The 26,569-nt window shown below is 43.5% G+C and overlaps 3 protein-coding genes across 4 annotated transcripts in view; all 3 read right to left on the bottom strand.

Moving 5' to 3' along the window:
* The window catches only part of LOC306913767 (IgGFc-binding protein-like), a gene marked incomplete at both ends in the record, with an annotated part of 55,209 nt that extends 29,239 nt beyond the window's left edge, over window positions 1-25,970 (bottom strand). Inside the window, 17 exons of the mRNA XM_079490580.1 lie at window positions 229-422; window positions 1,060-1,233; window positions 9,068-9,196; window positions 9,704-9,842; window positions 9,966-10,165; window positions 11,169-11,310; window positions 11,427-11,565; window positions 11,688-11,816; window positions 12,812-12,960; window positions 13,370-13,614; window positions 13,830-13,971; window positions 14,516-14,709; window positions 14,809-14,937; window positions 22,502-22,909; window positions 23,032-23,110; window positions 23,914-24,011; window positions 25,820-25,970. Coding sequence (XP_079346706.1) covers window positions 229-422; window positions 1,060-1,233; window positions 9,068-9,196; window positions 9,704-9,842; window positions 9,966-10,165; window positions 11,169-11,310; window positions 11,427-11,565; window positions 11,688-11,816; window positions 12,812-12,960; window positions 13,370-13,614; window positions 13,830-13,971; window positions 14,516-14,709; window positions 14,809-14,937; window positions 22,502-22,909; window positions 23,032-23,110; window positions 23,914-24,011; window positions 25,820-25,970 — 2,841 coding nt within the window. The remainder of the gene's footprint in view (window positions 1-228; window positions 423-1,059; window positions 1,234-9,067; window positions 9,197-9,703; window positions 9,843-9,965; window positions 10,166-11,168; window positions 11,311-11,426; window positions 11,566-11,687; window positions 11,817-12,811; window positions 12,961-13,369; window positions 13,615-13,829; window positions 13,972-14,515; window positions 14,710-14,808; window positions 14,938-22,501; window positions 22,910-23,031; window positions 23,111-23,913; window positions 24,012-25,819) is intronic.
* LOC306914202 (netrin receptor UNC5D-like) overlaps window positions 1-26,569 on the bottom strand; it is a 199,710-nt gene that overhangs the window by 149,883 nt on the left and 23,258 nt on the right. The window lies entirely within an intron of this gene.
* Window positions 15,411-22,280, bottom strand: LOC306913768 (zonadhesin-like; the record flags this gene model as incomplete). Its single annotated transcript, XM_079490581.1, has 10 exons — window positions 15,411-15,587; window positions 15,711-15,910; window positions 16,770-16,911; window positions 17,457-17,595; window positions 18,183-18,311; window positions 18,697-18,845; window positions 19,209-19,450; window positions 20,031-20,172; window positions 21,982-22,175; window positions 22,277-22,280. The coding sequence occupies 10 exons, from the start codon at window positions 22,278-22,280 to the stop codon at window positions 15,411-15,413; spliced, it is 1,518 nt and encodes a 505-aa protein (XP_079346707.1).

Raw genomic sequence — 26,569 nt, 5'->3', positions numbered from 1 at the left:
GAATCCAACAGGTAAATGTTAATATTATGTGTTTTGACAGAGTAAACATTCAGCGCACCTCCAAGTCCTCACATCAAAGGAATTGTGCGTTCCAATCCAAATGAATGTTAAATCCAATCGATAACTGCCGAGTGGGACAGTCACTTTGAGTAACAGAAGGGGCACAATTAGTTAGTTGTGAGAAGGTAGAATTGCACTTGAACATTATGTAATGTATGGTCGTCTAACCTCGTAGTAGTTGTTGTGTTCGTCCAGACAGCCACAGGTCTCCAGTTTGACACAACGGCGCCCCCTAAAGACGTAGCCGGGCTTACAGAAGCAGCCACTGATGCAGGAGCCTGTACAGTTGGTGGAGGGTTCCTTACAGCTGGGAATACACGCTGGACCACAGTCTATGTACTCAGCATCAGGAACACATGTTACTGTGGGTCACAAGACAACATAGAGAAAAAAACACCACAGTCAGTTTTATTTTTTTATGTATAATTTTTATCCCACAATTTTGCAACCCAGTTTTTTTCACCCATTGCCAATTAACTAATGTAATCCTGGGTGCTACACTTCCTCTGCCAACCTGGGGGGGCAGTGGACTGACCTCATGCCTCCTTCTATGCATGAGGAGTCCAAGCTGCTTCTTTTCACCTGACAGGGGGGAATTTCCCTGGCCGGACGTAGCACGTGGAAGGAACACGTTATTTCCGACCAGTTCCTTTCCCCTCCATCAGGCGGCCCGGATGGCCAGGGGGAGGTAGTTTTAGAGACCAGGATTACTGCATGTTTTTGTGAGGGTACCTACCCTAGGAGACACGGGGAGAACATGCAAACTCCACACAGAAAGGCCCTTTCGCCAACCCCACCTCGGGTATGGGCACTGATGACGAGGAGGATGGAACACGCCCCTAGCACCCACAGCGGGAATCGAACCCAGGACCTTCTAGCTGTGAGGCGACAGCACTACAGACTGTGCCACCGTGCCCGTGCACAATCAGTTTTATGATGCGATATGATTCTAATATTTTATTAGTATGACTTAAAATGTGCTTTCATTTTAAGTCTTACTCGGCGGTTTAGTTGTAGTTGGTTTTGCCGTGGTTGGTTTGGGTGTAGTTGGACCGACAGTCGGAGGTTTGGGTGTAGTTGGACCGACAGTCGGAGGTTTGGGTGTAGTTGGACCGACAGTCGGAGGTTTGGGTGTAGTTGGTCCAGGAGTTGGAGGTTTGGGTGTAGTAGTACCTGCAGTCGGAAAAGAAATGCACGCTTGTGTTAGATGAGAATCGTGAATCGTTTATTCCAAAACTACTAAGTTTGAAGGTTTCTTGTCTTTTCCTCACTCAAAGCCACTTTTTGATCTCAGAGCATTTCTGTCGAGAGTAGTGAACTTACTGACGGGGTAGCATCCCAGATCTCCTCCTTGCACTTTACACTCATGCAGTGGAGGGCAGTCTGCTGCCGAACAGCTGACGAAGGGAACGTTACACCTACACTTTATCAAACAGTCCTCCACATACCACTCCTCTCCAGGCTGAGAGAGAGAGAGAGAGAGAGAAAGAGAGAGAGAGAGAGAGAAGAGAGAGATGAGGGAGAGAAAAAACAAAAATACTTTTTTTAACCCATTTAGGCCTGACGTCGAAATAAAATGTCTTCTAAATTCTGACAGTTTTCTACGTCAGTGGTGCTCAATATTTCATGTCAAGGACCCACAGAATTATCTGTATTTGGCTGCAGACCCCCATCTGAAAATGTGTTGTTTCAGAAGCAAGGATTTGAGTTAAAAACGTTCGCTCTGAAAGAATATATTCAAACATTTGGGTCACATTTTCACGATTTTTCAAAATTAGCAGACCTACAAGTTCATAGTACACTTTGGCGTTCTGAAGCTATCTGTCTCCTGATTGGATCAAATTGGTGTCCCACCTTAAAATATATTTTAGGTTCACTACAGAGTTAGTGAGACGGGGAGACGGCTGTTACTGAAAAAACACTATATAAATCATTACTAAATATTTAACACAAAAAAAAGCAATTTAACACTGATTAAAAGGAAATGTAGATATACCCAACAGCCTGTTAAATGACAATATTTCCAGCAAACCGGAATATGTGGATGAAAAGCAAGTAAGCACGCACCACCAGAGAGCGCCCGGTCAGAATACTCAAAAAACTGATGCAAAACAAACTCTATATCTTAATCATTTCACCCAGAAAGTTTATAACAATCTACACTACAGTATGACTATTGTGTAACATAAGAGGATTAAATAGGCCAAACAATGTGTGTAAGTCAACATACAGTAGGAATTGGCCTATACGTCAGGTGACTTCGGTCAAATAATGTTGTTTCTATTATGACTTATTCTGTCCAACGTGGCTTGTCAACCCTGCCAGTGCACTCAATGACGCGTAAGGCCATCAGCTGCTAAGTGCAGGAAGTCACTCATCCAGCGCCATTCATTCATTGGAGTAGACATTTCACACTCTCCTAAATACCTCATAGTATTGTCCGTTGATGTGTTTACACCCACAGTCGGTGGTCCTCACACACTTCCCAGCACTGAGGATGTAGCCGGGGTCACACACACACGACTCCACACAGGGACCACCGCAGCCCGTGGAGGGCTTCCCAGCGCACGTATCCTGACAGGGTTCTGCACACGGCTCATAGTGGCTGTTAGCAGGACAGTCCAGAGCTGCAGGAAGGAGAGAGAGAGAGGGACATGTATAAGCGTGCGCACGCTAGGGCATTAAGCAACTAGTCGACTAGTTTACTAGTCGACTAGTAAATCCACTAGTCGACCTTGTTGGTACTAGTTGACTAGTTGATAAGAAAAAAAATATATATATATATTTTTTTTCCCCCGATTTTGTAGGCCTCAAGATCAGGTAGATTATAGTTATAGTCACCATATACACAATGTTTCAATGTACAAATATTTATTTCCAAAAATAAAAATTAAAAAAAAGTTTATTTTTTTAATTTATTTTATTTTTTACATAATAGGTAGTTAAACAACTAGTCGACTAGTAAACTAGGCAACTAGTCAACTAGTAAAAATTACTAGAAGTGAATGCCCTAGCGCGCGCACACACACACACACACACACACACACACACACACACACACACACACACACACACACACACACACACACACACACACACACACACACACACACACACACAAATGTGGAGCAGTTACTTAATGTCAACTTCCGTCTATAATTAGTTATTTCTAATTCTAATTAGATTATTAGTATTATCATTCATTTAACATCCATCCATCCATCTTTTCTGTTATCCATTGGCATTGCATTCCTCTCTCTCTTTCCCCTGTAACTCCTCTCTGTCACTCCACTCCTCACTCTCTCCATTAATCAATCCATCTTTTTCCATCCCTCCATCCTCCACTGGTCTGTAATTGACTCACGGCAGAATGTTTGGTTCCTCCAGGCGGGGATGATGACTCCACGGTCCTGGCACTCATTGACGTAGGCTTCAATGGCCTCGCACAGGATGGACGAGGCCCCGTCCAGCTCACACAGGTCAAACAGACAGTCCTTGAAGTGGTCCTGATAAACAAACAAAAACAAACAAACAAATACACATTGAGAAATGAGTTGACAAAGTGTCAGTTTGAGTGCATGTGTGCATTGAGTGTTTGTGATATTTGCGTATTAGCACTCACATTGGGGTTGACCTTGGGGTGACAGGCAGCGAAGGGTCCCCTCTTGTCCAACAGGATGCCACAGAATCCAGAGCTCTCATACAGATCCTGTTCCTCATCCGTACATTCTGGGACCGTGACGTTGGGCTTCTTATTACAGCTATGGAGACACAAGCAGGGGAATGGTGGTTGTTTGTGGATGAATGTATCTGTGTCACTGTACGTATGTAGTTGGGTGTGTTCATAATAGAGTATGCAGCATTCATGTTAACGTTACTCACTTGGGGTCGGTCACCCAGCTGTGTCCGAACACATTGGGGTCATTGGTGACGATGCCGTCTGGCTTCCGCATGTCATCCTTGGCGTTGTCATTGTAGTCTCCACACAGACCACACAACGTGTCCTTGTAACTGCAGGTCAGCAGGTTGGAGGCAAAGGAAAGAGTGGAGAGTAATTAATTCAGGGGACAAAGTTTGTCAGAGCTCAGAGAGAAGCATTATTTGTTCCTCATTAGTGCTCACATGTGCTAGAAACTACATGGTAAAATCTACAGTGTAAAAGCTACAACCCTCATCTTAATGAATATTAAGATATTTTATGCATGTGGTAGAGTAAGATGATCCCATGTTATTTTCTCCATAGAGAAAACCGTCTGCGACCCAGGGGATAAACAAGTGTGTGTGTGTGTGTGTGTGTGTGTGTGTGTGTGTGTGTGTGTGTGTGTGTGTGTGTGTGTGTGTGTGTGTGTGTGTGTGTGTGTGTGTGTGAGAGAGATATATCAATTAATGTCTGCTAAATGCTTAAATTGTGAATTGTAATTGTGCAATGATGTTTGCCATACATTGAATCAATAATTCAAGTTAGGTAACGTTTTAATGACGTTGGATTCGGAGACAGAGTGACAGAATGTCTGCCTATTATGCCAGTGACATGCCCAGAATATAGGGTAGGGTTCATGTGGTTATGGACCTTTATTATCTGTGGTGATGTGACATGAAACTGAATCTGACTCATCGTCTACTGCATGATTACTCCCAGCTAGGATGTCACGATCCCATTAAGATCATTTGATTTGAGCATCTGCCGATACCGATTTTTGTGTGTGTGTGATATTTAGATGTGTATAATATAGAGTCTATGGTCCTCATTCACAAAGGAGAAATACGCCAAGTGTAACGGAAGCGTAACGGAAGCGTAAACAGATGCGGGAAATTCCGTCCGATCACGCAACGTTGTTTTGCCGTGCAATTCAAAGAGCGGTGTGTACCACAGGTACGCAGGTGTATGTTGTGAGGTACGCAGGTGAATGCGAGCGGGTGCCAAATGATCGGAAAATCAGCGGATAACTTCATTTGCATTGATCCACGCCCCATTTCACACCATAAAAGGCGTCAAGCATGACTCAGCAGACAGCAGTAAAAAAACAAAAAAGAACTATAGGCCTTACAGCTCAAACGAAATAGAGGTCCTCCTGACGGAATGCAACAAAATAATGATATTTTCCAGTATAGTGGCTTCACAAATTAAAATAAAAATGATTGCTGGAAAGAAATTAGGCTATATTAGGAAATTAAAAGAAAATGATCTGACCATGTCAAGCGCCGGAGCGACGACCACCACCTGCAGTCTCTTTTTTTACATCCATATACCATTACATTTGTGCGTGATTCTTTATATTGTCTATAGCCTACCATTAAACTATATAAATCATTTTCCCAAGCTTACAAAACGGTGAACGCTGCTCCGCACCGCTGCAGCAATGTCAAGCTGACTTACGGCATAAAATGCAGCTTGGCCATTTATTTATTTAAGTTCGGGACCAAGGCAGCAAGCTAGCGTATACTTGGCAATTATATTATAAAGCCTTTTCTTTTCTATTGAACAATTGCTCACTCACACCTTTGCAGAGGTAAAACATATATCCGATATTTTTATCAGAGCTGCATTGATTCATGCGGGGAATAGATCAATATCATCTCACTGTCATCTGTCTGAATGCCGCATGTGGAGAATGGATTTGTTCTGATCATGGACACGTAGGCACATAGGCCTATAGCTATTTAAATTTTCAACCATATACGGCGGGTAGCCTCCTCTTTGTCAGATCTAAGTGCAGGTTCATTTCATGATGTCGTCATATTAAAATGATTCACGGGACATTTGGCACCAAACTTGATTGATCTCATGATGAGATCAATGTAGTAGCCTACAGCCTAGCTATAAGTTCCCCATATTATAATGAATTAAGGTGCACTGGCTTAAAACTATGACTGGCCGAATTGCACGCGCTGATGCAATAATGTGGACTTCTATATTTGTATAGGGCTAATTAGCCCTCGTGACTGCTGTCTGTCTGTCAGACCGGCATGTCTGTGAACCATAGAAATAATCTGTTCTGCCCGGGCCAGGCTCGCCGTTATATTCATTTTCCAATGTGAATTTCACCCAGATTGGACTGTCCACACACACACACCGACAGTGTGACTCAAAGGAGCTCCGTAACAAAACAATTTCAATAGGCCTACTGCAGGCATTACTACACTAAACAACGTTGGATTCGTACAGTGCAGAATGCAGATAAGTGTATGTTCTTATAATAATTGTGAGTTTGTTTTTTAACATGCAGCGCGAGTCCGCGAGAGCCGATCTACAAGCTCACAACGCGTTGCACTGCGAGTAGAAAGCTGTCAAGTGAGCAGCGCAATCGCGCATGCTAGAAATATCCTAATAAATAAATAAAAAGGTGTCGGGCTTGCAGGGGCAGTTTCTGTATGGGACTCTAGGCTAACCTGCCTCTAGAATGCTTGCATTTAGGCATACAAGTGATACTTGGCTTTTATATAAGCTATCATTTTTTTTATGTGCTGACCAATGTTGACACATGCCTACATATTTTATCTGAGGTTTGGGGACTTTTAATTGAGTCAGCATGAAGACTAAAGCCTTCTGAATAAATCTACGCAAGCAGTACACGACCCTCTGAGCTGGCGCAGCTTATAGCGGAGTTTCCGACCAAACAACGTCACCGTCAAGTTCACGTTCAACTTCATGAATTCCCACGTAATGTGGGAATCCACGTAAATGCCTGTCCGCTCACGCTCCGCTCACGTTACGTAACGTTATGAGCGTAAACGCCGTTGTGAATGAGGACCTATGTGATATACACATCTAGATAACATATCTAACTCATTGTTGCAATTCACTTTCTCCACCACGAGAGGGAGACATCAGTGTATCTTTCTCCCACTATAAGCTCAACACACTCTATAACTTTGCAAATGTCTTTAAGTCTTAAAGTGTAAGTTTAAGAACCGAACGGTCCAGGTCTGAAACTTTCAGAGATAACAAACACTCCAGGACCTTACTTTGATATAGAGCAGTGGGTTGGGCAGATTAATTATGGGTTTCACTCACTCTTTGATCACTTTGATGTCCATGAAGTGGTTTCCATCGTAGCGGACGGTCACACCAAAGTCCATGGCTACAGTGTAGTGTTTCCCAGACTTGAACACAGAGACACCGCTGGCTGGAGTTACTGGCAGGTTGACATTGGTTCCATTCAGCTACGGAAGAGCAACACAAGAGACACAAACATGACACTTGATTAGAGAGATAGCAAGTTAAGTGTATAGAAAGCATTTTTATCAGAACTACAACATCTTATGCAGAACGAGAAGAGGACGCGATCTCAAGATTATCCCTCCGATATCTAAACTGATGTCTATCACAGCCACACGACAGCCACATAACAGCAATATAGATAATTGTGGCAACATTTTGACATGGTATTATCATGTCAAAATGTTATAAAATAAAAAAAATCTATGATGTCCTTATGTTAAGCTCTAAAGAGTTTTGGTTTTTAAATTATGATATGTGCATTTGGCGCGTGTGCGCACACACACACACGCACGCAACATCTGCAGTCACTAAATGGTCACTAATTTGGGTGCTACAACTATCTCACCTGTACAGTGCCTCCCTTCAGGATGGAAATCTTCAGCATGCGCACGTACACGTGCACAGCCTTCACGTAGGAAATGGTAGGTCTGTTGTGGCGGTTTTCGTTGTCGACATGGACCTCAAAGTGGGGCATGGAGGTGAGGTTGCAGGGTTTAGACATCACATAGCTGCAGTTGCCCATGAAGTTGTACTTGCGACGGTCAAAGGTGGTGTAGTGGGGGTCTCCAGTTGCTATGCAGGTGGATGTAGCTGTAGGAAAGATGATGGAGGAACATCTGTGTTACTGCCTGCTTTGGGTTACAAATATGTTTTATGATGTATGATGATGACACAGGAAAATCAGAGTCAGTCAGTCAGCCAGTCAGATAGATAGATACATTTGCATATTTAATGCTGGCCTGTTGGTCCAGGCAACAAATGCCACCTTTGTGTTAAGTATGACGTGTTCTCCTTGACATTGTCACCTTTGGGATAGCAGCCCGCTACTCCGCTGACCTCACGACACTCTTCTGTGGGGTCACAGGAATTATCCACACACTCCATGGTGTAGTTCCCTGCACAGCGACACAGCCTGGAGCAGCCGTCACCGAAGATGATCTCTCCAGGCTAACAGACATAGGACAAGGCACAAAGTCAGTCTGAAGGCTGATACAAATTGCATTTATTTGTTTATTTGGGAGGGACAGTATGTATTAATGAACAATACATAAAATGCACTGTATATGCACAGGGTTAGCAGAGGATGCTAATTTCAGTAGTACATCGTTAGAATCAACAGCAAACATTAATTACAAAACTGGTAACAAGCTAAAGAGGATCTAAAGGCCAATTTATACTGCAGTTTTAGGTGCCAGTTTTGAATGGTAGCTGGTAGACGGTTCCACAACGGCAAAATTGATATTGGGAATAATCTAAAGAGGTAGAATAGTTGTGACATATATTCATGTTTCCTCAAAACAACACCAGTTTCTCAGAAATCGAAAAGCACTATTGTGTAACTACATTTCTCGACTCGCCTCCTTTCCTTATTCTTATCGTATATTATCTCGTGTCATCTCATGTAATCTTTTAATCTCCGTTCAGTCCATGATAACCTCATTGTCTCGACTACAGATTGTTTACATAAGCACTGTAATGTATGGCGTCTAACCTCGTAGTAGTTGTTGTGTTCGTCCAGACAGCCACAGGTCTCCAGTTTGACACAACGGCGTCCGTCTAAGACGTAGCCCGGCTTACAGAAGCAGCCACTAATGCAGGGTCCTGTACAGTTGGTGGAGGGTTCCTTACAGCTGGGACTACAAGCTGGACCACACTCGTTGTACTCGGCGTTAGGAGGACATGTTACTGTGGCACAGAGACAGAATGAGAACATTAAATAAATGGTTTATGAATGAGATACGAAGCACAAGAAGGAATAACTTGAGGAATGATTTCAAGTCTTACTTGGTGTGCTCGCCGTGGTCGGTTTGGGTGTAGTTGGACCGACAGTTGGAGGTTTGGGTGTAGTTGGTCCAGGAGTTGGAGGTTTGGGTGTAGTTGGTCCAGGAGTTGGAGGTGCGGGTGTAGTAGGATCTGGAGTTGGAGGTCATATATTTTAGGACTTTTAAATTAGTTTCACAAGTTTGTGTTTGTAATTGTGGAACCAACCTTTCCTGGTAGCTTTTGTGTCTATCTATGCATTTATTTATTTTTCTTTCACTGTATCTACATAATAATAATGAATTGCATTTTTATAGTGCTTTTCCAAGTGCGAAGCGGCGAACAGTCGACGCCAGCGTCCTCACTTCCCACATTCACACACCAATGGTGGCAAGCTCACACCGACCAACTCATTGGAGGCAATGTAGGGTTCAGTGTCTTGCCCAAGGACACTTCGACATGTGGACAGGAGGAGCCGGGATTCGAACCGCTGACCCAGGGATTATTGGACGACCTGCTCTACCTCCTGAGCCACAGCCACCCTATGAGCCTGTGAGGTCTCTTTTATTTGCATCTGTAAATCTATGACGTCAGCACATCTCTCAAAGCTTTCTTTTTGGTTTTACCTCAGAGCATTTCTGTCGAGAGTAGTGAACTTACTGACGGGGTAGCAGCCCAGATCTCCTCCTTGCACTTTACACTCATGCAGTGGAGGGCAGTCTGCTGCCGAACAGCTGATGAAGGGAGCGTTACACCTACACTTCAACAAACAGTCCTCCACATACCACTCCTCTCCAGGCTGAGAGACAGAGGGAGAGAGAGAGAGAGAGATTTGTGAATTAGTAGATTCATTAATTAAATATACAGTATTCAGCCAACTCCATTCTTTAGTAGACATTTCAGTCTCTCCTATATATTCTACCTCATAGTATTGTCCGTTGGTGTGTTTACACCCACAGTCGGTGTCCCTCACACACTTCCCAGCACTGAGGATGTAGCCGGGGTCACACACACACGACTCCACACAGGGACCACCGCAGCCCGTGGAGGGCTTCCCAGCGCACGTATTCTGACAGGGTTCTGCACACGGCTCATAGTGGCTGTTAGCAGGACAGTCCAGAGCTGCAGGAAGGAGAGAGAGGGACATGCGTGTGAAATTGTGAAAAAACACACGCGCACACTCACTCACTCACTCTCTTGCCCTCCACTTTAGTCTCTATCTCGACAAAATGGACTACTTGAATGTACAGTACTCTTGATTATGTTATGTATATTTACTTTAGTTTAATATTTTGGTGTCGGCGTGTTGGCACAGGAAAGATATTGTACTGTAAATTGTGTCTGAATAATCCCGTAAGGGATGGGCTGCAAAAGGCACGCAGGTACTTACTGTACCTGCCCTTTAATCGTTAGCCCATAGATTATTTTCTAACTCTACTTGATGCATCCATCCATCCATCCTTTCTATACTTCTATACTTCCTAACCTGGGTAAACCCACTCCCCCTGCTGGACAATATTTCATTCTGCCAGAATGCAAATCTGGCGAGGGGGGAGGGGTTTACCCAGGCTATATACTTCCCCCCTCCTCCGTCCGTCCGTCCATCCATCCATCCATCCATCCATCCATCCATCCATCCTTTCTATACTTCTATACTTCCCCCCTCCTCTGTCCATCCATCCATCCATCCATCCATCCATCCATCCATCCATCCATCCGTCCATCCATCCATCCTTTCTATACTTCCCCCCTCCTCTGTCCATCCATCCATCCATCCATCCATCCTTTCTATACTTCCCCCCTCCTCTGTCTGTCCGTCCATCCATCCATCCATCCATCCATCCATCCATCCATCCATCCATCCGTCCATCCATCCTTTCTATACTTCCCCCCTCCTCTGTCCATCCATCCATCCATCCATCCATCCTTTCTATACTTCCCCCCTCCTCTGTCCATCCATCCATCCATCCTTTCTATACTTCCCCCCTCCTCTGTCCATCCATCCATCCATCCATCCATCCTTTCTATACTTCCCCCCTCCTCTGTCCCTCCATTCCTCACGCTCTCCATCCATCCATCTATTCTTTCCATCCCTCCATCCTCCACTGGTCTGTAATTGACTCACGGCAGAATGTTTGGTTCCTCCAGGCGGGGATGATGACTCCACGGTCCTGGCACTCATTGACGTAGGCTTCAATGGCCTCGCACAGGATGGACGAGGCCCCGTCCAGCTCACACAGGTCAAACAGACAGTCCTTGAAGTGGTCCTGATGAACAAAAAAACAAACAAACAAATACACATTGAGAAATGAGTTGACAAAGTGTCAGTTTGAGTGCATGTGTGCATTGAGTGTTTGTGTGATATTTGCGTATTAGCACTCACATTGGGGTTGACCTTGGGGTGACAGGCAGCGAAGGGTCCCCTCTTGTCCAACAGGACGCCACAGAATCCAGAGCTCTCATACAGATCCTGTTCCTCATCCGTACATTCTGGGACCGTGACGTTGGGCTTCTTATTACAGCTATGGAGACACAAGCAGGGGAATGGTGGTTGTTTGTGGATGAATGTATCTGTGTCACTGTACTGTATGTAGTTGGGTGTGTTCATAATAGAGTATGCAGCATTCATGTTAACGATACTCACTTGGGGTCGGTCACCCAGCTGTGTCCGAACACATTGGGGTCATTGGTGACGATGCCGTCTGGCTTCCGCATGTCATCCTTGGCGTTGTCATTGTAGTCTCCACACAGACCACACAACGTGTCCTTGTAACTGCAGGTCAGCAGGTGGAGGCAAAGGAAAGAGTGGAGAGGAATTAATTCAGGGGACAAAGTTTGTCAGAGCTCAGAGAGAAGCATTATTTGTTCCTCATCAGTGCTCACATGTGCTAGAAACTACATGGTAAAATATACAGTGTAAAAGCTACAACCCTCATCTTAATGAATATTAAGATATTTTATGCATGTGGTAGAGTAAGATGATCCCATGTTATTTTCTCCATAGAGAAAACCGTCTGCGACCCAGGGGATAAACAAGTGTGTGTGTGTGTGTGTGTGTGTGTGTGTGTGTGTGTGTGTGTGTGTGTGTGTGTGTGTGTGTGTGTGTGTGTGTGTGTGTGTGTGTGTGTGTGTGTGTGAGAGAGATATATCAATTAATGTCTGCTAAATGCTTAAATTGTGAATTGTAATTGTGCAATGATGTTTGCCATACATTGAATCAATAATTCAAGTTAGGTAACGTTTTAATGACGTTGGATTCGGAGACAGAGTGACAGAATGTCTGCCTATTATGCCAGTGACATGCCCAGAATATAGGGTAGGGTTCATGTGGTTATGGACCTTTATTATCTGTGGTGATGTGACATGAAACTGAATCTGACTCATCGTCTACTGCATGATTACTCCCAGCTAGGATGTCACGATCCCATTAAGATCATTTGATTTGAGCATCTGCCGATACCGATTTTTGTGTGTGTGTGATATTTAGATGTGTATAATATAGAGTCTATGTGATATACACATCTAGATAACATATCTAACTCATTGTTGCAATTCACTTTCTCCACCACGAGAGGGAGACATCAGTGTATCTTTCTCCCACTATAAGCTCAACACACTCTATAACTTTGCAAATGTCTTTAAGTCTTAAAGTGTAAGTTTAAGAACCGAACGGTCCAGGTCTGAAACTTTCAGAGATAACAAACACTCCAGGACCTTACTTTGATATAGAGCAGTGGGTTGGGCAGATTAATTATGGGTTTCACTCACTCTTTGATCACTTTGATGTCCATGAAGTGGTTTCCATCGTAGCGGACGGTCACACCAAAGTCCATGGCTACAGTGTAGTGTTTCCCAGACTTGAACACAGAGACACCGCTGGCTGGAGTTACTGGCAGGTTGACATTGGTTCCATTCAGCTACGGAAGAGCAACACAAGAGACACAAACATGACACTTGATTAGAGAGATAGCAAGTTAAGTGTAGCCTATAGAAAGCATTTTTATCAGAACTACAACATCTTATGCAGAACGAGAAGAGGACGCGATCTCAAGATTATCCCTCCGATATCTAAACTGATGTCTATCACAGCCACACGACAGCCACATAACAGCAATATAGATAATTGTGGCAACATTTTGACATGGTATTATCATGTCAAAATGTTATAAAATAAAAAAAATCTATGATGTCCTTATGTTAAGCTCTAAAGAGTTTTGGTTTTTAAATTATGATATGTGCATTTGGCGCGTGTGCGCACACACACACACGCACGCAACATCTGCAGTCACTAAATGGTCACTAATTTGGGTGCTACAACTATCTCACCTGTACAGTGCCTCCCTTCAGGATGGAAATCTTCAGCATGCGCACGTACACGTGCACAGCCTTCACGTAGGAAATGGTAGGTCTGTTGTGGCGGTTTTCGTTGTCGACATGGACCTCAAAGTGGGGCATGGAGGTGAGGTTGCAGGGTTTAGACATCACATAGCTGCAGTTGCCCATGAAGTTGTACTTGCGACGGTCAAAGGTGGTGTAGTGGGGGTCTCCAGTTGCTATGCAGGTGGATGTAGCTGTAGGAAAGATGATTGAGGAACATCTGTGTTACTGCCTGCTTTGGGTTACAAATATGTTTTATGATGTATGATGATGACACAGGAAAATCAGAGTCAGTCAGTCAGCCAGTCAGATAGATAGATACATTTGCATATTTAATGCTGGCCTGTTGGTCCAGGCAACAAATGCCACCTTTGTGTTAAGTATGACGTGTTCTCCTTGACATTGTCACCTTTGGGATAGCAGCCCGCTACTCCGCTGACCTCACGACACTCTTCTGTGGGGTCACAGGAATTATCCACACACTCCATGGTGTAGTTCCCTGCACAGCGACACAGCCTGGAGCAGCCGTCACCGAAGATGATCTCTCCAGGCTAACAGACATAGGACAAGGCACAAAGTCAGTCTGAAGGCTGATAAAAATTGCATTTATTTGTTTATTTGGGAGGGACAGTATGTATTAATGAACAATACATAAAATGCACTGTATATGCACAGGGTTAGCAGAGGATGCTAATTTCAGTAGTACATCGTTAGAATCAACAGCAAACATTAATTACAAAACTGGAAACAAGCTAAAGAGGATCTAAAGGCCAATTTATACTGCAGTTTTAGGTGCCAGTTTTGAATGGTAGCTGGTAGACGGTTCCACAACGGCAAAATTGATATTGGGAATAATCTAAAGAGGTAGAATAGTTGTGACATATATTCATGTTTCCTCAAAACAACACCAGTTTCTCAGAAATCGAAAAGCACTATTGTGTAACTACATTTCTCGACTCGCCTCCTTTCCTTATTCTTATCGTATATTATCTCGTGTCATCTCATGTAATCTTTTAATCTCCGTTCAGTCCATGATAACCTCATTGTCTCGACTACAGATTGTTTACATAAGCACTGTAATGTATGGCGTCTAACCTCGTAGTAGTTGTTGTGTTCGTCCAGACAGCCACAGGTCTCCAGTTTGACACAACGGCGTCCGTCTAAGACGTAGCCCGGCTTACAGAAGCAGCCACTAATGCAGGGTCCTGTACAGTTGGTGGAGGGTTCCTTACAGCTGGGACTACAAGCTGGACCACACTCGTTGTACTCGGCGTTAGGAGGACATGTTACTGTGGCACAGAGACAGAATGAGAACATTAAATAAATGGTTTATGAATGAGATACGAAGCACAAGAAGGAATAACTTGAGGAATGATTTCAAGTCTTACTTGGTGTGCTCGCCGTGGTCGGTTTGGGTGTAGTTGGACCGACAGTTGGAGGTTTGGGTGTAGTTGGTCCAGGAGTTGGAGGTTTGGGTGTAGTTGGTCCAGGAGTTGGAGGTGCGGGTGTAGTAGGATCTGGAGTTGGAGGTCATATATTTTAGGACTTTTAAATTAGTTTCACAAGTTTGTGTTTGTAATTGTGGAACCAACCTTTCCTGGTAGCTTTTGTGTCTATCTATGCATTTATTTATTTTTCTTTCACTGTATCTACATAATAATAATGAATTGCATTTTTATAGTGCTTTTCCAAGTGCGAAGCGGCGAACAGTCGACGCCAGCGTCCTCACTTCCCACATTCACACACCAATGGTGGCAAGCTCACACCGACCAACTCATTGGAGGCAATGTAGGGTTCAGTGTCTTGCCCAAGGACACTTCGACATGTGGACAGGAGGAGCCGGGATTCGAACCGCTGACCCAGGGATCATTGGACGACCTGCTCTACCTCCTGAGCCACAGCCACCCTATGAGCCTGTGAGGTCTCTTTTATTTGTTTGCATCTGTAAATCTATGACGTCAGCACATCTCTCAAAGCTTTCTTTTTGGTTTTACCTCAGAGCATTTCTGTCGAGAGTAGTGAACTTACTGACGGGGTAGCAGCCCAGATCTCCTCCTTGCACTTTACACTCATGCAGTGGAGGGCAGTCTGCTGCCGAACAGCTGATGAAGGGAGCGTTACACCTACACTTCAACAAACAGTCCTCCACATACCACTCCTCTCCAGGCTGAGAGACAGAGGGAGAGAGAGAGAGAGAGATTTGTGAATTAGTAGATTCATTAATTAAATATACAGTATTCAGCCAACTCCATTCTTTAGTAGACATTTCAGTCTCTCCTATATATTCTACCTCATAGTATTGTCCGTTGGTGTGTTTACACCCACAGTCGGTGTCCCTCACACACTTCCCAGCACTGAGGATGTAGCCGGGGTCACACACACACGACTCCACACAGGGACCACCGCAGCCCGTGGAGGGCTTCCCAGCGCACGTATTCTGACAGGGTTCTGCACACGGCTCATAGTGGCTGTTAGCAGGACAGTCCAGAGCTGCAGGAAGGAGAGAGAGGGACATGCGTGTGAAATTGTGAAAAAACACACGCGCACACTCACTCACTCACTCTCTTGCCCTCCACTTTAGTCTCTATCTCGACAAAATGGACTACTTGAATGTACAGTACTCTTGATTTTGTTATGTATATTTACTTTAGTTTAATATTTTGGTGTCGGCGTGTTGGCACAGGAAAGATATTGTACTGTAAATTGTGTCTGAATAATCCCGTAAGGGATGGGATGCAAAAGGCACGCAGGTACTTACCTGCCCATCCATCCATCCATCCATCCATCCATCCATCCATCCATCCATCCTTTTTATTTTTTTATATATATTTTTATTGGGTTTTTTAAATTTTTTCCCCCTCCCATGTGGGGTCCTTGTTCATATACATGTACATATACATTTGTGATACATAGATATAGACACCCCTCATTTCCCTCCCATCCACCCCACTGTACCCACCCACTCTTTTCCAATGCAGAGACAATGCTAGAGAAAGAGAGGGGGAAGAAAAACTACAGAAAAAAACAAAAAGGTAGATAAATTAGAAGAGAGAGAAGAAAGGAGGAAAAGAGGGGAGGGGGGACCACCTGTGGGTGCGCACATTCACCGGTTTACACGACGCACGTACAACGCGTAGGCCTATGCGTTCACCATTTTATATTAGTTCAAATATCGCTCATCTCTGGGATTACCATCAGGGTTCTTACATGGTCCATGATCCATCCATCCTTTCTATACTTCTATACTTCCCCCCTCCTCCCCCCCTCCATCCCTCCATTCCTCACGCTCTCCATCCATCCATCTATTCTTTCCATCCCTCCATCCTCCACTGGTCTGTAATTGACTCACGGCAGAATGTTTGGTTCCTCCAGGGGGGGATGTTGACTCCACGGTCCTGGCACTCATTGACGTAGGCTTCAATGGCCTCGCACAGGATGGACGAGGCCCCGTCCAGCTCACACAGGTCAAACAGACAGTCCTTGAAGTGGTCCTGATAAACAAACAAACACACAAACAAGAGAGGAGTTCATAAAGTGTGTGTGTTAGTTTGCGTTTGAGTGCATGAGATGCAATTGTGTGTCGTGTGTGTGTGTGTGTGTGTGTGTGTGTGTGTGTGTGTGTGTGTGTGTGTGTGTGTGTGTGTGTGTGTGTGTGTGTGTGTGTGTGTGTGTGTGTGTGTGTGTGTGTGTGTGTGTGTGTGTGTGTGTGTGTGTGTGTGTGTGTGCGCGCGCGCGCGTGTAATTGTGTAGTCGCCAGATAATCAAAGATGTCCACCTACTGATACATGTGGGGATATTGGGCTTAAACGCAGGAGAAAAACGGTGGTAACAAACATACTCCCCTTGCTTTGAAAACCAATCCTAATACCGTTTCATATGAAGGACGGCACTGAAGTCAACAATGGTTCTGCGAAGCTCCATTATTCATTTTGCAGTTTAAGCCCGTTCACTGAATTTAGATATTATAGAACATATCAGTAAGAGGAAAGCTGTGATCGTCTGGCTACACGAGACTAGTGTACCTATTATCACTCACATTGGGGTTGACCTTAGGGTGACAGGCAGCGAAGGGTCCCCTCTTGTCCAACAGGATGCCACAGAATCCAGAGCTCTCATACAGATCCTGTTCCTCATCCGTACATTCTGGGACCGTGACGTTGGGCTTCTTATTACAGCTATAGACACAAGCAGGGGAATGGTGTTAGTTTGTGGATGAATGAATCTCTGTGTCACTGTATGTAGTATGTGTGTTCATGATGGAGTAGGTGGTGTTGATTGATTGATTGATTGATTGAAGTATTTATTAACAGTATGCAGAATAGGTACATTTCAAGCACAACTCAATACAAAATAAACAAAAAGCATTACACTTGTTTGCAATAGGGTCCACCATTTTAAATTCATCAGAACATTTAGAGACATACAAATATACACTTCTATATAACAAAAAACAGGAAATCATCATAAATCGAGGTAAAAAGGGAAAACACATATACAGTGAGGGGTAAAGGGGGTGGGGGGGGGACTCAGACTTTTACCAGTTTCGAATTGCAGCCGTCAGTAGGTGCCCTTTGAGAGCAGTTTTGAAGGAGTCAAGGGATTCACATGTCTTAATGACTGTTGGTAGGGCGTTCCACATTTTGGTGGCATAGGAGCGAAATTAATTTAGTCCCTCGTTTGTGTCGAATCTGGGTTGCACATGGTTTGTTGAACTCCCTCTGGTGTTGTGGGTGTTGACTTGTTCATGTTCAGCGTTACTCACTTGGGGTCGGTCACCCAGCTGTGTCCGAACACATTGGGGTCATTGGTCACGATGCCGTCTGGCTTCCGCATGTCATCCTTGGCGTTGTCATTGTAGTCTCCGCACAGACCACACAACGTGTCCTTGTAACTGCAGGTCATCAGGTGGAGGCAAAGGAAAGAGTGGAGAGGAATTTATTCAAGGAACAAAGTCCATCAGAGCTCAGCTAGAATTGTTATTTTGTTTGTTTTGGCCTGTTTTCTTTCAATTGTATTACATGTTTTATTATTGCACTGTGATAGACTACGGTCTACCTATTTTGGAAAGCACTTTGGGTCAACTGCTGTTGTTTTTAAATGTGCTATATAAATCAAATTGACTTGACTTGACTTGACTTAGAATCACTATTTGTAATTACAGGATATTGAATTCACAGCATTCATCCCGTTACTGTCCTGAAGTAGGACTACTGCTCTGGTACTAAATTAGATCAGTCAAATGATAAATAGAACAGGATGTAATGGGTTCCACTCACTCTTTGATCACTTTGATGTCCATGAAGTGGTTTCCATCGTAGCGGACGGTCACACCAAAGTCCATGGCTACAGTGTAGTGTTTCCCAGACTTGAACACAGAGACACCGCTGGCTGGAGTGACTGGCAGGTTGACATTGGTTCCATTCAGCTACGCAAGAGCAACACAAGAGACACAAACATGACAATTCATTAGAGAGACAGAAAGTAAAGTAAAGTTTAATGTTTTATTACAGTATACATTTATCAGGGTTACACAGATTTCCATTTAAAGCATCATTATGCAAATATTTAGAAGTCTGAGGTAATAAGTGAGACGAGGACATATTTCAAGATTCCTACTATTTCTAAATTGTAGTAGCAGCCAAAATGTACAGACACATAATTTGTTTACGTTTTGAGAGTTTGAGAGATTCTCTCCTTTTTTTCCACGATAATTAAATGACTGCCACCAAATTTCTATAAAACAGACATTCTCTCTCTGTCTCTCTCTCTTGTGCTATACCTATCTCACCTGTACTGTGCCTCCCTTCAGGATGGAAATCTTCAGCATGCGCACGTACACGTGCACAGCCTTCACGTAGGAAATAGGTCTGTTGTGGCGGTTTTCGTTGTCGGCATGGACCTCAAAGTGGGGCATGGAGGTGAGGTTGCAGGGTTTAGACATCACATAGCTGCAGTTGCCCATGAAGTTGTACTTGCGACGGTCAAAGGTGGTGTAGTGGGGGTCTCCAGTTGCTATGCAGGTGGATGTAGCTGTAGGAAAGATGGTGGAGGAACATCTGTGTTACTGCCTGCTTTGGGTGCCATGTTTTACTTTTATTATTATGTTTTTGCATATGACGATACAGGAAGCAGTGACACTCGGCCACTCAGGCCAATTAAATGATCGTTAAATATGACAGGGTAGCCTTTATGAAAACACCCAGATATTATTAACAAATCTTTAAAGCAGCCTTTAGATATGAAATGTATCAAAATGTAGCAACTTCCTGGCCAATTTCTCACTTAATATGTTCAGAAACTGTTGGACAGTAAGTGAATTAAAGGCCAACGGATAGACTACATCTCTGGTGGAATGTTTGCTCCATGGTTGGCTAGTTAGACCAACCGGTTGGCCAACATTGTAACTTCATCACTTAGTATGTCAGTTGAGTGAGTGAGTGAGTGAGTGAGTGAGTGAGTGAGTGAGTGAGTGAGTGAGTGAGTGAGTGAGTCAGTCAGTCAGTCAGTCAGTCAGGTACATTCACATGTATATGGCTATTAGGGCTGGACTGCTAATACATGCTGTGTTTGTGTTGTGTACTACAGTAAGTGTTCCCCTTGACATTGTCACCTTTGGGATAGCAGCCCGCTACTCCGCTGACCTCACGACACTCTTCTGTGGCGTCACAGGAATTATCCACACACTCCATGGTGTAGTTCCCTGCACAGCGACACAGCCTGGAGCAGCCGTCACCGAAGATGATCTCTCCAGGCTAACAAACATTAGAATAGAATAGAATATAATTTAAATCACAACAATCAAACAAATGTGGATTATACACAAAATACCCAAAGCTTGTTTCCAATGTGGTCCACCTTGAGACATAGAACACGCAATAAACTGTACAAACAACCATGAAACAAAGTCAATTAAATCCTTATATAAAGCTAGAAGCAATACATATAAGACAAGGGCAGTGTTAAGGGCATTATAACTATAACTATTTAATTTGCGTTCATTTGCATAATTGTGGTGGTGTGGACTCACTTGGTGTTCCATTCACTTGAGTTACTTTATAGTATCGTGCTTGGTGTGCTGTGAATGCCCCATTAAGCTGAATAAATTAATTATCTTCACTTATTTCTGACCGCAACACTCAAACAAAAACAATTGATAGTACAAGCCAGCCTTTTGGCACGAGAATATTGTTTATCGGCAGAGTGTAGATAAAGAACTAGAAAAGTCGCAATTTTGAAAAATTGCAAAGTGTGGTTGTCGCAGTCGCTTACATAGGCCCCTCCCTAATTTGAAAATTTCTAAAACGCTTGAATAGTTTCTGAGTAGTCTTCTTATCTTATCTTCTTATCTGCCCCTGCAAGGGAATTCATGTCTTTATAAACGATTGTAAAAACCTTGATTGGTTATGTAACCAACAACAGCTAATTATCTACTACAAACGTTATGCAAAGCTCGGCCAATCACAGCGGAAGTTAGGTAGGTTTTAGCACCTTTTCTTATCTTTATCTTATCATTTTCTCGTGTATCATCTGATCTAATCATTTAATCTCCTCATCGTTTATGACCAAGATGTTATGAATGTCATTTAGACCAGGCCTTAGAACAGACCTTTTTGACATGAAGTGCTAGATTCTGGAAGCACTTCACAGTCTCTCTGCATTCTATTTCATGCAAGATATAGAATACATTTTCGGTTACTGCACTAACTATTTCTCACTTCAAATGTGTTTAAAATCATTCTTGAGAGCAATGTTTAGTTGTGAATGACATTGACATATATATATATATATCAAAAAGGGGAAAACCTTCCAAGGAAGGGACTGCACACTCCAGGGAACAAAGACGGACAACTTACTGCATCAACTTATTTATTAGCGCTAATAAATAAGTTGATGCAGTAAGTTGTCCGTCTTTGTTCCCTGGAGTGTGCAGTCCCTTCCTTGGAAGGTTTTTCCCTTTTTGATTTCTATGCCTGCTAACTAGACTTGCACCTCCCACGGGTCTTGTTGGATGTGCAGGAGTCCTTTTTCGTCTCATATATATATATATATATATATATATATATATATATATATATATATATATATATATATATATAAAAATTACATTTCAGAATGGTAGACCTGATACCAGGGCCTACCATTGCGTGGCACATCTATGCACGGAATGTCTATGTTCACAGGCTTCAGTGTGCGGCCTAGAGGAGCAACTGAGCATGTGCAACACCACTTCTTACACCATGGTGTAAGAGGTGTCCTTTGGGAAACCGGGCCATTGTGTGTGTTTACATGGCTGTCATGTTGGATCACACAGCACAGCCAGGTGCTCTGAGGCTTAGACAGCGGTCTGTTATAGTCCTGATCGGACATTATCAAGAAATAACACACGGCTGAATTCATCGATTGACCAATCAGAATCAAGCATTCAACCAAGCCATGCAATACATGATTATAGCCTATTGCTTATTATAAGTCGCTCTTGATAAGACAAGAGCATCTCCTAAATGTCTGAATTGCAAATTGTAGATAGTTTACACGGGCACTGTAATGTATGGTCGTCTAACCTCGTAGTAGTTGTTGTGTTCATCCAGACAGCCACAGGTCTCCAGTTTGACACAACGGCGTCCGTCTAAGACGTAGCCCGGCTTACAGAAGCAGCCACTAATGCAGGGTCCTGTACAGTTGGTGGAGGGTTCCTTACAGCTGGGACTACACGCTGGACCACACTCGTTGTACTCGGCGTTAGGAGGACATGTTACTGTGGGGTCACGACATAGACAAAAAACAACACAGTCAGAAAATGAAATTCGTGCTTTAGAAATGAGGTATGAAAGAATGGCAATGGCAATTCAGTTTTACCCATTTAGGCCTGACCTCGAAATTAAAAAAAAATCTTCTAAATCCTCCAGTTTTCTGAAATAAATATTTTCACGATTTTTCAAAAATAGCAGACCTACAAGCTCGTAGCGCGCCACTCGGTGGCGCGCTATGAGCTTGTAGATCTGCTATTTTTCAATAGCTAAATTATAACATAATGTTTAAAACACCAAAAGGGGTTCTCGCCCAAAATGGGTTAAGTCTTACTTGGTGTGCTTGCTGTGGTTGGTCTTGGTGTAGTTGGGCCGACAGTTGGAGGTTTGGGTGTAGTTGGACCGACAGTTGTAGGTTTGGGTGTAGTTGGACCGACAGTTGTAGGTTTGGGTGTAGTTGGGCCGACAGTTGTAGGTTTGGGTGTAGTTGGACCGACAGTTGTAGGTTTGGGTGTAGTTGGACCGACAGTTGGGGGTTTGGGTGTAGTTGGGCCGACAGTTGGGGGTTTGGGTGTAGTTGGGCCGACAGTTGGAGGTTTGGGTGTAGTTGGACCGACAGTTGGGGGTTTGGGTGTAGTTGGACCGACAGTTGGGGGTTTGGGTGTAGTTGGACCGACAGTCGGAGGTTTGGGTGTAGTTGGACCTGGTGTTGTCACAGGTGGCGCAGGTGTTGTTGGTGGAGCTAAAGAGTGAAATAGAACGTTATCTCAAAAGCATGATCTAACGAAAATATCTGTTGAGAGAAGGCCATGTTTTTGACACGGTAAATATTTCTGACCAGATGCAGAATAGCTTCATTCTTACCTTCGCAAGCCATGACGCAAACGCCATCCACGGCTATATCCGTTTCCGGAGTCTCTCCATAAGTACCCACGATCACAAACTGGAATATAGATAATCAAGGAAAGAAATATTATACAAATCCATGAGTCATGCACATACTGTACACATGTCCTGGCTGATGCTGAAGAGCGGAAGCCTAATATCTCTCTTGTCAAAAGGGATTACACATTGGAGCCTAGTCCTGAATCAAACGTCCCAGTTGTGAGAGGTCAAAGGCATGTATCAGAACAATCCTAGTCCAGTCTAAATGGTGAGTTATACTGAATATGGAAAATAGCGCAGCTTGTATATTGGGTATGCTGGTGCACGACACGGTGCTCAACCAAGAACAATTGTACAAATGAGGCAAAATATCTCTCTAGGTCAGGGGTTCTCAACGTTTTTGGCCGGGGACCCCCGGAAATGCTTTGGCAATGTCTCGGGACCCCCGCCCCGCCCCCTCCCGACCCCCAATATAAATTGACTGCTACAATAACCTTAAACCATTTTGGGCGGGAACCCCTTTTGGTGTTTTAAGCATTGTTATAATTTAGCTATTGAAAAATAGCAGATCTACAAGCTCATAGCGCGCCACCGAGTGGCGCGCTACGAGCTTGTAGGTCTGCTATTTTTGAAAAAAAAAAAAAAAAAAAAACCTTTTTTTTTTTTGGAAAATAATTTGGCGACCCCCTAAAATAATTTGGCGACCCCCCGAGGGGTCGCGACCCACGGGTTGAGAACCCCTGCTCTATGTCATGGGGGAGATTCCACTTTGAATAAGCCGTTTGGTTTCCCATGCAGGATACCAGGGTTCGATTTCCAGGTAGTTACACTGGGTGGCATAACCACAGATTCACTAATTACCTTGACAGTAGCAGTTCCAAGGTAGTGGACTTCCACAGGCTTCCATGACTGACCCTGGTTCCCTCGGACCGTGAAGAGAGGAGCTCCGAGGCTGCCACCTAGTGGAGAGACGGAAGAGACGGGATGACTAGATGCCCAGGGAAGTAAATGATATTAAGACAATGATAAAATGAATTATTTTATGATATATATCTGTTGTTGAGCGATGGAAGAGACAGGGTGCCAAATGCCCAAGGAAGTAAATTATATTAAGACAATGATAGAATTAGTTATTTTATGATATATCTGTTTTTTCCTGAACTAAAAAAGCAGTCCCTCTTCTCATAATCGTTCCCTTAGATTGAAAAACATGGCACTGACCCAGGTAGTGCTGATTCCTTGTAATTTTGTTGTGCTACAATCTACAGTAATTTAGTCTACAGTTGCACTCAGGATTGTCAAGAGTGCCAGGCAGGTATGTGTTTAAAGCCAATTAAATTGTGCAAAAATAGAAAACAAGGCCTTAAAATATAATTCTGCATACCATTTAAAGGCATGCACTGAACTTCAAAAGGCAAAACGTCTTGACAAAGCTCCCTTTGACAGCTTTTTTTTTAATTTTTTAATTTAGGTCAGGGCTACTCAAGTCCAATTAAGGGCCAAGCTAAAAACGACGGTCCTATTTTCGAGGTTAAACAAAACACAAACACACATAAAAAAGCCAGATCATGTTTGCAGATTAAGTTGTGCTTTTATTTTTTTGCAGCCCCTTCAGAAATATTACGAGAGGAGGTGTTTGTTGACGTCATGTGACTCCTTTATAAACTCTGGGGCCTCGCCCATGCAGCACTCCTGCACGGGGTGATTCCATAGAGTGATTCTTCTAATCCTAACTGCTGTCTGGTTCCTGTACTTTTATCCCCTCAAACTATAGGGAATTCCCTTTGGCTTGGTTAAGATGTTGGCTTTCCACGAGGGAGACCTGGGTTCGATTCCTGGGTGTTATAGTTAGTTAGTTAGTTACTTTATTGACACAAATGTATAAAACATTGGGTCCAAACAATAATAAAAAACCCATGAATCAAAAACTTTAAAAGGTACAATACATTTAAAATATACAATACACAATACAGAATCCCTTTACAACAGGAGCTTTCTATTGCTCCACAAGTGACAGGCAGGCATGTAGCATACGCAAAGTCTCTCTGTTAGTGCCCACAAAGAGTGAGCTCAAATCAATACCCTCATGTCCATATTTCACTCTGATATCTTGTGTGAGGGGACACACCAGTATGTGCTATAGATAGATAGATAGAATACTTTATTGGCAGTTTAAGAAAATTACAGAAAATTACATCATTTTAAAAAACGCCAAATGGACTTAGACACAAAAAAGCCTTCGCTTGTTTCCATTGTGGTCCACTTTGTAACATGAAACTATACACAAACATACTGTACAAACAAAACAACCATGGAACATATAATAAATAATCCTTATATATAAGGCTGAGAGCTATATACATAGGACAAGAGGTACCCTGAGAGAATAGTCCAGAGCATGGGAGAAGGGCTATCCAGGGTCGGAAGCTAACTATGACCAGTTAGTGTGTAGATGGAGCCATGATTTCAGGTCTTTCCTAAATCTTGCAATAAAATTTAGGGATTTCAGGGCTGGAGGGAGTGTCCTGAAACTGGGGGGAACTAGATCATATGGACTTCCTCTGGTTGAGTACCTGTGAGCATCCCTCACTCTGGGCAGGTAGCCCAGCAGGTACTTAGGAACAGAGGCATCTAGGATCTTGAAGACCTGTTCAAGATCCTAGATGCCTGTTCGTTTTGTATACCAGTCTCACATTGGCAAAACCGCTGTTCAGGTGGTATACACGAGTGCCTTATATATGCACTCATAATTCCGGGTCTCTCTTACCTGTAGTGAGGGTGTGTACGCTCAGCTGCATGGTGGTGGCGGTGCCGTACATGTAGTAGTGGAAGGAAAGGTCCAGGCAGCCCGTGGCGGCGGCGGTGGGAGGACTTATGATCTCGGACGAGACTCCAGGCACGGCGGAGTAGGAATCCATGTACAAGTAGAACCCGACTGCAATTCAAAAAATCACACCCGTGTGAACTGAGTGGTGTAAGGTCTTATATAGACTGATCAACTGTGGTCTGACGTAATGTCTGACGTAATGAAATCACACCCGTGTGAACTGGGTGACCATAGCAACCATGCTCATTTTTTGGTACGAACAGACACGTAAACTAACAAAGCCCGTTGAAATCACACCCGTGTGAACTGGGTGACCATAGCAACCATGCTCATTTTTTGGTACGAACAGACACGTAAACTAACAAAGCCAGTTGTAGGAGTGGTTTACACCACTCAAAAAGATGACAAAGTCTACTTCAACGATTGGCTTTACAAATCAAATTCTAGATAATAATAAGTGTTTACTTTAAAAACGGTCACATCATGTGGACAAATGACATGACCTTGAACAACTATAAGTATTATCTTTTAGAGTACAGGGGGTCTTGATTGGGGCTGAGACTGCTAAGGATGATTCATAATCAATGTCAGGTGTGTCATGGTTCACATGACGGCCGTACTTCATGTTTTCAGCGCTATCAAATTATCAATGAAGAAACCTTCCGCAGTGTCTGTATCCGAGCAGCTTCT

The sequence above is a fragment of the Electrona antarctica genome (assembly GCF_951216825.1).
Source record: "Electrona antarctica genome assembly, chromosome: 21".
Classification (NCBI taxonomy): domain Eukaryota; kingdom Metazoa; phylum Chordata; class Actinopteri; order Myctophiformes; family Myctophidae; genus Electrona; species Electrona antarctica.
The sequence above is the reverse complement of the archived record's forward strand: the minus strand, read 5'-3'. Positions and strand labels throughout refer to the sequence as shown.